Below are 14,539 nucleotides of genomic sequence, written 5' to 3' on the forward strand. Positions count from 1 at the left end.
CAGGGCAGGAAAAAGTCTTTACAAGGCACCTATGGAAACATAAGGGACACCCAGGACTGGGGTAGCCAGGAATGGTTTTTTGGGAGAAATGCTACTTCCCAGCTGTGTGGCCTTGGGTAAAATCTTTACACTCTCTGGACTGCAGTTTTCTCATTTGTAAGGATAATGCCTACTTCCCAGGGCTGTTTAAAGAGTAATACAGGTTATACATGTACCTTTGCCCAGCGCCTGGAACACAGCAAACGCTAAATAACGTTAGCTGTGATTGTCACTGAAGGAAGTTGGTTGAAGCCAGGGGAAGGCTGCCTAGTGGGGCCACCCAGAATTTCTAGAGAGGCAGGTTCTACCTGGGGTAGTGATGCAATTAGAAGGGCACCAGAGGATCTTTTCTGAAAGCTACTGTTTTTATATGCATTGCCCCTTTGATCTGTATTATTAAGTTTTCTAAACTGTTTTTTACCTGCCACAGGAGAAAATATCAATTATCCATATCTAAGAAAGTGCAGATCGAAGGGATCCTAAAGAACAGCCCTGCTCTTGGTTCCCAGAGAGTGGTTCTGGTTCCCAGGCCTTGGCTCTGGCCCCGGAGGCCCTGGCGGGCTCAGCCCTTTTCCTCTGCAGCCCAAAATAGCCAACCACAGGGCTGGACAGAGGGAGGAGATGGAGTGCGCACTGGCAATCCTGCCATCCCTGCACCTCCCCCGTTTCCCAAGAGCTCAGTAGCTCTCACTCAGCGCTTGTCTGCTTAGCATCACCGCCCCCCTCTTCACCTCTGCCACCACGTACCTAGGGTGCCCCCACCCAAACAAAAACACAACTGCCAGCAAAATAAAGTTGTTTTCTTCCTTGCATTTGCTCTGGGAGTGACCTCAACACCTCCCCTCAGCAAGGGGCAAGGGGCAGAGGGGGAGCAGAAAGGAACTGAAGGGGAGGAGGGGTAGTAAGAGTGGCGGGGTGCCATTCTTTCCCCCAGAGGAGGGGGGAGAGGGCTTTGTTTGCTACACCCCACCTCCTCACTTCTCACCACTGCCATCACCCTGGAATGTGTTCCCAGTTTATCTCCCGCCCATGTTTGCTATCTCTGCCCACACGGGTGTATCTATGGCAAGCAGAGGTCTTGCCACCCCGCCAGATGGAAACAACCCAAGGCTGGGGAATGCAGCTATCTCAGTCGACTAAGGCACTTGCAGAGGGCAAGGAGAGGCTGTGAAGGCTGCTCACTCTGTTTTCAAAACCCAAATACATTTCATAAAAAATTTAAAGCTGATAATCTCACATTACACAAAGTTTGAAACTAGAGAATGAGAAAGATCACCCCAAAATCCCTCCTTCCTAACACAAGATCTGTTTTTATTTTGTTGAATTTCCATAGCCCAGTAAAGTATATGCTCCAATATCATTTAAATGTGGAATGGGTTAATAAAAGGCAATACATACAAGCAATTACTATATGCCAGGAATTGTTTTAGGTGCTTCACATTTGTTGGCCCATTTCATCTTTACAACAACGTGAGGTGGGCAGTATCATCATTGTTACCACCTCCATTTGGAAATGAGGTAACTGAAGCACAGAGAGGTTCAGCGACTTGCCTAAGGGCACACAGCTGGTAACTACAGGAGCTGGGAGTTGAACTCTGCCACACTGGTGCCAGGATCTCACCAAGCACACTACTTTTTTTTTTTTTTTAATCCTCACATGAGGATATTTTTTCCATTGCTTTTCAGAGAGAGTGGATGGGAAGGAGGGGGGAGAGAGAGAGAGACAGAGAGAGGGAGAGAAACATCAATGTGAGAGAGACACATTGGTTGCCTCCCGCACGTACACCAACTGGGGATGGGGAGCAAACGTGAAACCCAGGTATGTGTCCTTGACTGGGAATCGAACCTGAGACTCTTTGGTGTGTGGACTGGCGCTCTAACCATTGCACCACACTGGCAGGGCACTACTTTTTAAAATCATAATTGCTAATGCATGTGAAGGCTTACAATAAGTTATTATGGGCAATTTCAAACATAAAAACATGGGGAAAATGATGTAAGCAATCTCATGTCCCCATCACCCAGTTTTAATAATCATCACCTCATGGCCCATCTTCTTTGATTCCTGCACGTCCCTAGCCCAGATTATTTTGAAGCAAATCCAGTCATCATATCATTTCATCCACATTTTTTTTAGTATATATCTCCGGAAGAAAAGGAGAGTTTTTTATTTAAAAAATTACCACAATACCATATCATGTCCACGGACACAGACAATAGTGTGGTGAAAGCCCGGGGTGGGGAAGGGGCTGGGTGGGGAAGGGCAAAGATGGGGGGAAATGAGGGACACCTGTAATACTGTCAACAATAAATAAAAAATTATATTTCCTTAATAGCAATTTGACTAGTCAGTGTTCACATTTCCCTGATAATTTATTTTTTATTTTTTAAAAAAATATATCTTTATTGATTTCAGAGAGAGGAAAGGAGAGGGAGAGAGAGAGACAGAAACATCAATGATGAGAGAGTCATTGATTGAGCCCGCAACCCAGGCATGTGCCCTGACCGGGACTCGAACCCTGATCGCCTGGATCCTAGGTTGACGCTCAACCGCTGAGCCACGCCCGGCCGGGCTCCCTGATAATTTAATAAAATGTTTTTAAAAAAAATGTTGGTTTGGCCCTAGGCACTTTTGCTTAGTGGTTAGAGCATCAGCTAACTACTAGCATTAGTAGTTAGTCCATTAGCGGACTGAAGGGTCCCAGGTTCGATTGTGGCCAAGGGCACGACCGGGCCAAGGTCAGGGCACGTGTGGGAGGCAACCAATCGATGTGTCTCTCCCACATCGATGTCTCTCTCTCTCTCTCTCTCTCTCCCTTCCACTCTCTCTGAAAAGCAATGGAAAAAATATTCTTGGGTGAGAATAAAAAAAAAAAAGTTGGTTTGCTTAAATCAGGATCCAAATATATTGCTTAATTTGTTTTAATCTATAAATCTCTCCCTTTCCTTTTTTCTTCCAACTTATTTGGTGAGGGAATTGGGTGTTTTTCCAAGTCTTCCTTTTTCTACATTTTGCTGACTGCAGCCCTGGGGAATGCTCATGCTATTTTCCCCCCTGATCTTTTCATAGAACCTAGCATTTTCCCACACTGCCACATAGTTTTTACAGCCATTAACTATATGGCTTCAAGCTATTCCATCCAACCGATATACCATAATATTTTTCTTGGGCATTTAGGTTACTTTTGGTTTTCTACTATTATAAATAATGCCGGAGGGGGTAGCTCAGTTTCTTAGAGCATTGTGTGGATAGGCCAAGATTGTGGGTTCTATCCCCAGTCAGGGCACATACAAGAATCAACCCATGAATGCATAAATAAGTGGAACAACAAATTGATGTTTCTGTCTCCCTCTTTCTCTTCCTTCCTCTCTCTTTCTAAAATCAATCAATAAAATAAAATAAATAATGCTGGAATGAACATCCTCACATATACTAAGTACATGGGATGCTACCAGGAATGCAATCACAGCTATGAGGTTTCAGTGATTTTTCAGCCTCTTGGCACTGTTACCAATTGTTTGTACAAGGGGTTGTGCATTCCCCAGCACCACATAAGAGTGCTGTGACTCATTCTGAACAGTACTTAGGCCTGCCTACTCATGGCTCAGGGATGATTGGTGAAGACATGGTAATTATGAGGGTAGAGAGATAGAGAAGGAGAAATATGGTAACAGGGACTCAGGCTACGCTGAGCAGAAAGTGATCCACAATTTATCACAAACCTAGAGTGAGTCAGAACTCTGTTCAATCCCATTGTGAAAAAAAACCCTTGATAACAGGAGTTATTAATAGGGCATGGCATGTCCAGTAATCTTTCCGTTATACTATGCATTAGTCAGAACCTTATTTGAGATGTGAATCCAGTCTGGGTCAGTGGACTTCATAGAGATGTGAGGAAGCTGGGAAAGATCCAGACAGCTTTATCAACTCGATGAAGGTTGGAAGAATCCCAGAGAGAAGTCAAAGGACTGAAAGGACTGAAGTAGGTTCACTTTGGAAAAAACAGACCTTTTTTTTTTTTTTTTTGGCCTCAATGCCGTGGAGGTTTCTGTGGGAAGGACAACACTCAGTTATTTGCTTATGTCTTCAGAAGGCAGACTGTAAGGATAGGGGACTCCACAAGCAAGGAGAAACTTCTGTAGGACACAAGGAAGAACGTTTTCAGTTTCTGGGGTGATTATTTAGTCTTGGAATGGGTGCTCTTGTGCCACCGACCCTGGAACTATTAGAGAAGCTGTCTGTTCTCCTGCTCTGAGTGGTTCAGATATCCACCTGCTCAGTGCCCACTAGGTGCCTCCTGGGCCCCCACACCAGGTTTGTGACATCTGTTACTTGGTAGCCCTCTGGGGAAGGGTGGGTGAGGTCTGAAAGGTGTACTCCCCAGACTCCCTGGGCCAGTCTTCTCCTTTCTGTCCCCTCACATTCACTTCAGTGTGTGTTTACACCCAGTCAGTTTGGCATGTCATGATATCATCTGATCCTGCTATTCCAGCCCTGTCATGCACAAATGGACTTAGAAAGAAGTTGGGCGGGGCTAGTGGAAACTACTCAAAAAGGCCTTCTTGGTGATTCAGGAGACCTCAAGAGCCATTTAGTTAAACCTCCTACAGAAATAGCTTCCTATAATGCAACAGGTGCTTTACATACATTCTTTTGAATTTGCACAACCTTGGAGGTAGGGTTTCACAAGTGTGGAGTTAGAGACTGAGACAAGTTATTTGCCAGTGAAAGAGTGCCTGCTAAGTCTGCATGGCAGTAAAATCTGTGCTCTTTCCTTTAGAGCATGCAGATGTGAAAACTACAGAGAAGTGGAGCCTTCCACCCAAAGCCAAACATACCAACCTGGGACTGGAATTCTGTGTCCTATTTTTCAAGGAATCTTCCCAAGACACACGTCCTCTTCTGACATTTAATGTGGGAGGCCAAGGATGTGGCCCGGCTCAGGCCAGCCTTAGTCACCTAACTGAGTAGACAGGCTCTGGACAAATTCTTCCCACAGGCCACTTTCTCTGCTCTCCAAACTCTCATTCTAACCAATGTCATGAAAAGCCCGCTTCTAGAAGGGCCAGGCAGGACAAAGGGTTGGGCTAGTCTGATTCTGAAGGAGCCATTCTGGGGCCAGGGTGGAGGTGGCGAGTTGTAATTGAAATACTCTGACCTGAGATCAAATTCTGAGTTCTGGTTCAGGTTGGGACCCAGCAGGGACCTATGGCGAGTTACTTAAAACTGAGTTTGCTCATCTGCAAAACGGGGCATGTGTCAACTGCACTTGAAGCACCGCAGACGCAAAGGCAGTTATTACGCACCAAAATAATACCATTTGATCTTAGTATCAGGTCCTATTGAGACGCCCGAGGGGCCCAGAGAGACCAGGCCTAGAGTGGGCGGGGCTGGGCCGCGAGGGGACTACAACTCCCAGGAGGCACCGGGCCGGCCGGCGCTGGGCGGTGACGTTGCGGGGGCTGGCGCGGGGCGCTGATTCGGTCGAAGCTGCCAGCGGGGTGGCTGCGGCCGCGGGTTGTTGCAGCTGCTTAAGCAGCAGTGGCCCCCGCCCCCGGGCACCTCTCGCGGGCCCTCGAGGGCCCTACACCTCCGGCCCCGCAAGGTGAGTCCGAATGGGCGGCCTCGGGGTGGCCGAACCGGGAGGCGCCTGGGGATAGAGGTGGGGCGGGAATGGAGGTGGGAGCTGCAGGGGGGTCGCCCGGGGCTGGAGGGGACAGAGGCCGGGTGAGCGGAGGTGGGGGTGTGCATCGGCCCGAGGGATGCCCAAAGGCGAAAGTGGGGGCCGAGGCCGGGGGTGGAGCGTGGGGAGGAGCGCTAGAGCTCGCGCTTGGGGTGAGGGGCCCGGGGCGGCTGAGCTTCGGGGGTGAAGGTTTGGCCGCTTCCAGGGCTGGGAGAACGCGTGGAGGCGGGGGTGAGGCTCCGGACCTGGCCAGGCTCCGAGCGCGAGGTCCTAGGCTGGGGAGCGGAGCGGGTGGCCCCCCTTTGGTTTGAGGTCCCACTTAGAAAACCCAAACAATAGTGAGGACTCTGCCTCTTCTCTTCGCTTCACCTTCTCGCGGACTAGTGGGGGTTCGCTCTAGTACTCGCCTTCTTTCTATTTCTACCGCCCTCCGGAGTCCAGAGCTAAGAGGGGAGCTACTGTGGCCCTGCGGGTTGAGGGGTGGGCAGAATGAAAATGGCATTGTGGCGTGCTGCCAGGGACTCCCCGTCGGGGTCCAGTTGCAGGCTTGGGTGTTTTGTGCTCCTTTACCCAGAAGGGAAAAGGTTTGTTACTTAAAAGGCTGCTCTGCTTGAGGGAGAGAATGGGAATCTCTCACCTGGCAGCTGCCCTGGGACTACCTGTGGCCTTGGCTTAGGTGTTTGACAGACACGCTGGGCAGGAATATTTGTGTTTGGAGGCAGGGGGAAGGAAAGGGAGTAGTGGGAAACAGCTACCAGCAAGAAAGTAGTTAACAGAACAGAGTTGCTGCAGGCTCTGGTTGAGGCAGGTTATGAAACCACATCAGGGACTGGTACAGGCAGCCACCTGCCAGCTATGGCCTCTGAACTTTTCAGTCTCAGATGTTGTAGATTTTCTTTACTTCTGCCAGCTTCTCCCCACATCTCTCCTTCTGGGCTAGGGACAATTTTGGTTATTTTACTAACGGAAATGAAATGTATGTACCCTTAGTTACACAAAAGGCTTGGAGTACTTCCTGGCTGCCAGTCTGTTTTCTTAGTTTATTGATCTGGTCTATCCTTTTTTGGGGGAAGAGGTCTCCGGGGATTTCTGCTCTCAGGGCAGTTAGTGTCCAGGCTCACGAAGAAGCTTCCCAGGGTGCCAGCTCCTAAGTGTAGCCCCCTCATAGACTCATCTGGCTTCATTGGATGCCCTCTTTCAGCCAGAAAGGAGTGTAGAGTGACCTGGGATTCAGCAAGATCCTTGGCATTCCTGGACAAAATACCAGAGAGGGCTAGGGGTCTCTACTTCTACACCCTGTACGTCTAGGTTAGAAGTGGGGAGAGGCAGCAGCTTCTGGTAGACTGGGGAGCTGTTTCTCCTTAGTCAGTAGTAAGTCCTTCAGAGACCTCAGTTGCTAGCCAGCCCCATCTCTCCCCACCTCCCAAGGTGGAAGCTTTTGCATAGTAGGTTCCCAGGAGCTGTGTTAGGGTAACTGAAGCCCCAAGCCCCTGGGAAGGTGAAAACCCAGCCAGTCCTGGTTTTCTAGTTCCCTGAGTTTCTGTTGGGCCCAATTATCCAGCCTAATGGGCTGAGCTGATGTGCCCCAGGAACATCACTTCTTCTGAGATGCACCCTGGGTCATCTCACATATGTTTGCCTATTGGAGAAGTGTGTTGTGTGTCACATTTCCCCTGAGGTCTCTAAGCTTTGAGCTGTCTGAGAAGAGGAAACTTGTTTCCATTATCCTGGAGCTAAGGAACTAATGCTTGAGAAACCTGGTGCCTACACATGCTCGGCTGTGATCTTAGTCAGAGATAGATAGCAACGGAGTCTGGGGGGCTTCACTGCAGCAGGGTGAGGGAGGTGGCCTTCTGGGTACTTCCAGGATATACTTCCATCTGGGACCCCTTTCTGTGTCTCCAGGAAAGATGGGGCTGTTACCATGGTAATGACCTTAGGGTCTTTATCAGACAGGACCTTCCCTCAGCTCAGGAGATGAACCAATACAAAGGCACCATCTGTTCCCACCTCCTGCTGGTCACAGGGCCCTCAGGGATCTGGCGACAGCAGAGCTCTGGACAAGAGACTGCTCATTTCCTTCCTTACCTGCATCCAGGAGTGCAGCTGAGTTGCATTGTTTCCTGGGCACCAAGGGCAATCCTGGTTTCTGCTACTGCATGCTTCTCCCATCAGAGCTGGGCAAGGGAAGGCAAGGTGCTACGAACACCTGGAAACAGGTGCTGGTGCTGGGAAAAGAGGCTAAAGTGAGCCTCTTTTGGTAGACTTGGGGAACTGTTCCTCTCTCCTTAGTCAGTAGTAAGTCCTTCAGAGCCCTCAGTTCCTAACCAGCCCCATCCCTCCCCACCTCCCAAGGTGGGGGCTTTTGCATAGTAGGTTCCCAGGAGCTGTGTTAGGGTAACTGAAGCCCCAAGCCCCTGGGAAGGTGAAAACCCAGCCAGTCCCGGTTTTCTAGTTCCCTGAGTTTCTATTGGGCCCAATTATCCAGCCTAATGGAAAGGGGGCAGGAGAGAGGCTGCAGGTGTGGTTTTGTGACATTGGGAGGGGTATGTTGATGTGGGTTCCAGCTATTGTGGGAGCTGTAGATGTTGGCCATGTTCTCTCTCCTCACCTCTCTGGTGGGGAAAAGGGCCCTGGTGGTTTGGCAGCAGAGTGGGTCACATCACGAGTGTTAGCCTGAGTTGCTGCCAAGTGGATAAAACATCTGGTTGGGTGGTTTTGTGTCACCAAGAAGGAGACTTCCAGGTCTGGGCAAAGGTTGTCCCTAGTCTGCTGTTTTCTCTTTTCTTTTCTCCCTCCCTCTTTCTATCCTGTCAGCCCTCCTGGGTCTGGATTGGTAGACCCAGTACTGGAAAATTAGGGGAGATGGGTAGAAGCAATGACACCTGCCTCCCCCCAGTATTTTATCCAGTGGTCTCCTTGCAGGGCCCACATCCTTTTATTTCTTCTGATGTAGAAGGTGGGGAAAGGGTAGATGTTCCATATCAACCCTCGGTGAGACAGTCCAGCAGGGGTTATGCTGATTGATTTTTTAGGGTACAGGCTTTGTGAGAAGAGGGCCCTTGCGGGAATGCTCTGGATGATGAGACTGAGGGAGGGGTAGTGGTTTCTTTGCTCTGGGGCTGAATGCTTCTTGATGACCTATCCTCCCAGGCAATCTGACTGGAAGGGGACTGTCCCAGTTGGATGATGTATGGTGTTTATCCCAGTATTGGGAAATGAAGAAAGTTCAGTCCACATGGACTTTCTTTGGCCTCCTTGTTTGTGAATCAAAACAGTAGAACTGTCTGGAATTCTTGGGGAGAACAGGATTTGGAGGGTGTGAGGGGGCAGAGAAAGTGGTGTGACCTGTCTCACCTGTGCTGCTTGTTTGCAGAACAGCGGCAGGAGGGGGCAGCAGGATGAACGTGGGCACGGCACACAGTGAAGTGAACCCTAACACACGGGTGATGAACAGCCGCGGCATCTGGCTCTCCTATGTGCTGGCCATCGGGCTTCTCCATGTCGTGCTGCTCAGCATCCCCTTCGTGAGCGTCCCTGTCGTCTGGACCCTTACCAACCTCATCCACAATATGGTGAGGGTCTGCCTGCTGCCCACTCCAATTGTGTGGGCTGAGGAGTAGAAGGAGCCCCCAGACATGGGCCAGAAGTCAGGGTGACATGCTGACAACTTCTGTCACCAGAGTCCAGACCAAGCTCTCTCATCTCTGCCCCACTTCCCCTTCTGGGTTCCAGCCCTGTGCACTCAATGAAAGGACTAAAATCTGCAGATTTCTCCATATCTCCAGGATGAGATAGCTTGTGTACCTGAAAGATGGGCCATTGAGAGCTGAACTAAGGGTCCCAGAGTCCCCAGGACTCAGGCGCCTAGCCTGGTGCAGAAATTCCCCTTCCCCAAATTAGGATCTCAAACCATCTTTGACTCTTGCCTCTCTCTGCTCCCTCACCATCTGCTTGCTACCTTGTACTCTTTTGGTGGACAGGCAGGGGCCTAGTTCCTTCCCACCAGCTTGTCCCCTCCAGGCTGGCACAGGGAGGCTACTGTGGGACTGGAGGGCAGTTCTACGCTACCTCCTTCCATGTGTCTCCTCATGTCAGGCCTGCCCTCTCACCCTTATTCTCTTGCCAGGCTCCCAGCTGCTTCATCCTGACCTCCAGCCCACATGCCCCTGCCCACCAGAGGGAGGCTCCAGATCACCCAGAACCCACTTCTGTGACTAGGGTGGAGGAGCTAAGCTGGAGGGCGTTTTGCCTTTTGTGTCCTCTAATGAAAGCCCCTCCCTCCAGGGCATGTACATCTTCCTACACACCGTGAAGGGGACACCCTTCGAGACCCCGGACCAGGGCAAGGCAAGGTTGCTAACCCACTGGGAGCAGATGGACTACGGGGTTCAGTTCACAGCGTCTCGGAAGTTCTTGACCATCACACCCATTGTGCTGTGAGTGCCCTGGGTAGAGGAGGACTCTAGTAGTCAGGCCAAGGCCTGGGAGACCCTGGGGCCCACCAGGCCTAAACCCCTCGTTAGTTTGGCTCTTAGTATAGGAATGAGGAAAGGAAGGGAAGTTGGAGCATCTCTGGTCATATGTTGGCTCAGGCCTTGCACCTCCCTGGCCCTCTTTCTTTAGTTGGGGCATCCTTCCTGCCAGTGAGGTAGGCCCTCAGGCCTGGGGTAAAGCAGTGGGACTGGGTTGGGAGGGATCTCTCTATCCGGGAGATCTTGCCATCCTATTTCTGTCCTGGGGGCCTTTCCCATAACTTCTCAGCTGTCAGGAATTTGCCTCTCCCCACCCAGGGAGTGAGGGAGGGAGGGGTCCTCCAAACAGAGTCTTATACCTCTCCTTAATTTTCCACCAGGTACTTTCTCACCAGCTTCTATACCAAGTATGACCAGATCCATTTCATCCTCAACACTGTGTCTTTGATGAGTGTGCTCATCCCCAAGTTGCCGCAGCTCCATGGAGTCCGGATTTTTGGAATCAATAAGTACTGAGGGTGTAGCCCCTTTCCCTGCCCAGATGGCAGGAGAGGGGTAGAAGCCTGTGTTGTGTTGCTGAAGACAGAAGGAGCCTCTGGATACTGCCAGAGATGGGGGTTGAGCCTCTGGGCCCTAGTTTCCCCCCTTCCTTCCCCCAGTAGCCAACTTGAAGTAGCTTATAATGGAGTTGGGGTTTCCCCCCACCCACGCCCCCCGGCCTCTAACCCTTCTGATTTTTTTTATCTTTTTCTTTTGCCTTTTGGATAGAGACTCCTGGGGGGTGGTCATGGAATTGGCTGGGCTTCCAGGCTGAACACAGGCCCGTGAGCTTGGGACAAGAGGCAAGGGAAACCCCCTGCTCACTTTCTCGTTCTCAGATCGCTAAAGCACTTTAACCCCTGTGAGGGGACGGTACAGCTTCTAGATTGTTTCACTTTAGTTCTGAAGCTCTTAGGATGACTCTCAGTGTGTGCTTGTATTTATGAAAGCCAGTGGGTGATGGTGCCTCATTCCTCTGGGTAGAGCACGTCTAATCAAAGCCTCATGCTTTTGGTGGCTCTCCTATAACCCACCCTGGGTAGTGGGTGGGAGTGGGGAGGGTAAGGAGAGGGATGGTAGAGCTGGGTGTGGATGGCCTGGTCCCAGAGGTGAGGGGGCCAGGATTGCTGCCATGCTGCCTTGTTGGAGGCCGGGAGGGTATAAGAGGGGGTGGGGATGGTGAGTTGAGACTCAGAAAAAGGGGATCACATAGCAGCAGACATTGGTGTGAGGGAAGGAGGGTGGGGACAGAAGCTAGACCCAACCTCACCCTTTGGGAAGTGGTCAGGGAGGGGGCATGCTTGGAGAGTTAATTTACCTACAGCATGGGGGTTGTAATAGGGAGACTGCTGTGAGTTTGAGGCTCCCAGGTTGGTGTGAGGGGGTGGAGATGGGTGTAAGAGGCCTGTGAGTCGTTATAAGCACAGGTCCAGTTTGACACTGCCTTCTGCAGTATTGTGAAGGGCATGGGGAAACTGGGACAGAAATGATGAACGGTGGGGCCCTTCACTTCTCAGCCTCCCTGTGTAGCTGGCACTGGGGCAGGGCCTCTTGTGCGGCATGCACACATGGGGCTTTGAGGCCACCCCCAAGTGAGTCAGTGGGCTGCAGAGTCCTGCCTGGTCCCTGCTGGTGCAGGGCAGTGGAAGGAGCAAGGAGTGGCCTGTAGGCACTGTCTCCTCACCCTGAGAGGAGGAGAGGTTGGGCAGGAGCCCCAGCAGGGCTGGAGAGGAGCTGCCTTCTCCCTCCCCAATCTGACTAGGGCCTGTGTTACTTTTGAAAAGGTGTGGGTGCCCGTGCCCCTTCCCAGGGCCCCGAGGGACAAGGGGACGTTATTGGCTCTGTTTTCTGCCTCTTGGTCCCCTGGCGCCCACCCCATGTATCATAGGGAACTTTCACCTCAAAATCTTTCTAAGCAAAGTGTGAATAGGATTTTTACTCCCTTTGTACAGTATTCTGAGAAGTGCAAATAAAGGACAGTGTGTTCCTGTTTCCCCTTGAGTCTGGTTTCTGCTTCCTGGAGGGCCCTGGGGTGGGGGCAGGGGGCAGGGGTGTGGGAAGCAGCTCCTGCTGAGGGCAGTGTGGAAGCATCAGTTGGACCGTCTGCCTGGATAGTAGAAGGGACCCTGTGACTGCTGCTCTTCCTACTGTCCCAGCAGAGCAAGGAGCTGTGAGGGAACAAAGCAGCCACAGGCGGAGAGCAGAACTCTGTCTGTGACTTTACCTGGCTGTTCTAACCTCAGGACAGAACTTCCACCTCTGGGCTCCACTGGTGGCGCTGGCAGGAAGATGGCTTATGCCATGGCCAGGGAGGAGGTAAGTCCAGCAATTGCTTCATAAATGAAGCTGGAGGTGCCCAATCCGTTCCGCTGAATGCCTTCCCCTGTTCTGACTTCTCTCCCGTCAGTCCTTCCTCCCCGGGAGGACTGCATCTCCTCCTGGCCTATGTGTCTTAGAGGAATCCTCATGCCGCTTTTCCCTGCCGTAAGGATGAGTGGGAGGGGAGAAGGTAACCCTCAGGACTTACTTAGGCTCACATGGCCAGAGAGGGAGGAGTGCTTTAGCGAAGGAACTTAGCTCTCTGAACTCTTATCTCCAAGCTTCTTAGTATTTCAGTTTGTTCTGAGCAGTAATCATCTGCTATTCCTAGGACAGGTACAAAGTCCTGGGTATAAGGAAGCGGCTCCTCTCTGGCCCTGGCCCAGCATCACAGTGTCCTTGGAGTGGGTGTCGGGAAGAGTACAGGCCCACCTACCGCTGCTACCCCTACTGCCCCTGAGTGAGGCCCACACAGCACTGGGAGGAGAAATGCAGCCACCTGGGCTCAGTCCTAGAGGTGGGGTGTCTGGGAGCTTCTGTAGACCTACAATAGTGCAGTCAGCGCCCAGCTGGTGTGGTTCAATGGTTGAACATCGACCTATGCACCAAGAGATCGCTGGTTCAGTTCCCGGTCAGGGCACATGCCCGTGTTGCAGGCTTAATCCCCGGTGGGGGGTGTGCAGGAGGCAGCCAAATGGTGTTTCTCACACAGATGTTTTAATCTCTCCCTCTCCCTTCTCTCTCTCAAAAAATCAATAAAAAAGTATTAAAAAAAAAAGTATAGTCCGGTGAGGGCCTGGGACACATCGGCAATAATTGGTTCAAATCCCAGCTCTGCCACTTACTGGTTTTGTGGCCTTGTCAAATTACTTCTCTGAGCTTCAGTTTCTTCCTCTGTTGTATAAAGATAATACCTCTTAGGGCTATTGTGAGGATTAGCACAATGCCTGGCATGTAGTAAACACTTAATACATGATAGGCATATTAGTATGATTACTATTACTACCATCATCATCTCCTGAAACGTTCTTTTTTGAACTGAGGGAGGCAGGGGCCAGAAGACAGGATTATCTCTGACCAAGGGGTGGTCCCTGAGGTCCCTCCCTGGAAAAGGAGGTGGGTAAAGAAGACAGGTGCCTGAGAGGGCCACATGGGAGCATGTGGTGGGAGCGAGGCGTAGTCCTCCCCTTTGACCCAGCCTCTGAATCTTCAGTGTTTCCCACCATAGCATGGCATTTGGGTAATTGTTCTAGCTAGATCACTCATATCCCTAACACAGCCATAGCCATTGTCTGCTGGCACTTGGTTGGTACCCACCTGTATTCTATTTATTTCAAACTCACTGAGTTGCATGGCCTAGTGTGCCTCTTTCTGCAGCATTCCCTGGCCCAAGCTTGCCTGCTCACCTAGAATATTTATCAGATATAGATAGAGGTATACCACTTGCTCCCTGGGTTCAAAAGGAGGGGGAAGTTTCTTACCTCTTGCCTTATTTGCCTCCAGCCCAGCCCTAAAGTGGCTTATCTAAAGGTCTGAGAGGTGGGGCACCTAGCCCTACACAGCTTTCCAGTTCCTTTCGATTCCCTTGTTATAGCTTCCTCAGACGCTGTTGCAAGGAACTGTGCAGAGATCTTACAGAAGGGATTCTCATAACCATTTCTGGTGAGCAGCTGAAGACACAGGAGAGGTGGGTGGCACCTGAAATAGGTCTGTGGGCCCTTGGGCACTGCCTTTCCAGACACCCAGAAGAATTCCTAGGTTGGGAGTGAGTTGAGAGTTGGACACCATGATAGGGGCAGGGACAGAAAAGGAAGCACTTAAGGGAATGTGGTCAGAGGAAGGATGGGGAAGTAGAATCCTGGCCTCAGGAGGGAAGCAAAGGAGCCTGAGGGAAGGGAAAGAAATCTCAAAAAGAGGAGTTGCCGAGTGATTGATAGAAGGGGAGAAGGTAAGAAGGATCTGGAGGTAAGAGAGCCTGAAAGG

The 14,539-nt window shown here is 51.0% G+C and overlaps 1 protein-coding gene across 1 annotated transcript; it reads left to right on the top strand.

Moving 5' to 3' along the window:
- The first annotated feature begins 5,569 nt into the window (after window positions 1-5,569).
- ORMDL3 (ORMDL sphingolipid biosynthesis regulator 3) lies at window positions 5,570-12,238 on the top strand. The gene is made up of 4 exons (XM_016202267.2): window positions 5,570-5,645; window positions 9,100-9,298; window positions 10,011-10,162; window positions 10,579-12,238. Exons 2-4 carry the CDS (start codon window positions 9,125-9,127, stop codon window positions 10,712-10,714), a joined length of 462 nt encoding a protein of 153 aa, XP_016057753.1. The 5' UTR covers window positions 5,570-5,645; window positions 9,100-9,124; the 3' UTR covers window positions 10,715-12,238.
- The last annotated feature ends 2,301 nt before the right edge of the window (window positions 12,239-14,539 follow it).

Source organism: Miniopterus natalensis, chromosome 17, assembly GCF_054644295.1.
Source record: "Miniopterus natalensis isolate mMinNat1 chromosome 17, mMinNat1.hap1, whole genome shotgun sequence".
NCBI lineage: Eukaryota > Metazoa > Chordata > Mammalia > Chiroptera > Miniopteridae > Miniopterus > Miniopterus natalensis.

What these genes read in the sequence shown, in the direction of transcription:
- ORMDL3 (XM_016202267.2), top strand. Translation starts at nt 9,125, where the DNA reads ATGAACGTGGGCACGGCACACAGTGAAGTGAACCCTAACACACGGGTG. An exon ending in CCAACCTCATCCACAATATG is followed by an intron (nt 9,299 to 10,010) that starts GTGAGGGTCTGC and finishes CCCTCCCTCCAG; the next exon opens with GGCATGTACATCTTCCTACA. An exon ending in ACCATCACACCCATTGTGCT is followed by an intron (nt 10,163 to 10,578) that starts GTGAGTGCCCTG and finishes ATTTTCCACCAG; the next exon opens with GTACTTTCTCACCAGCTTCT.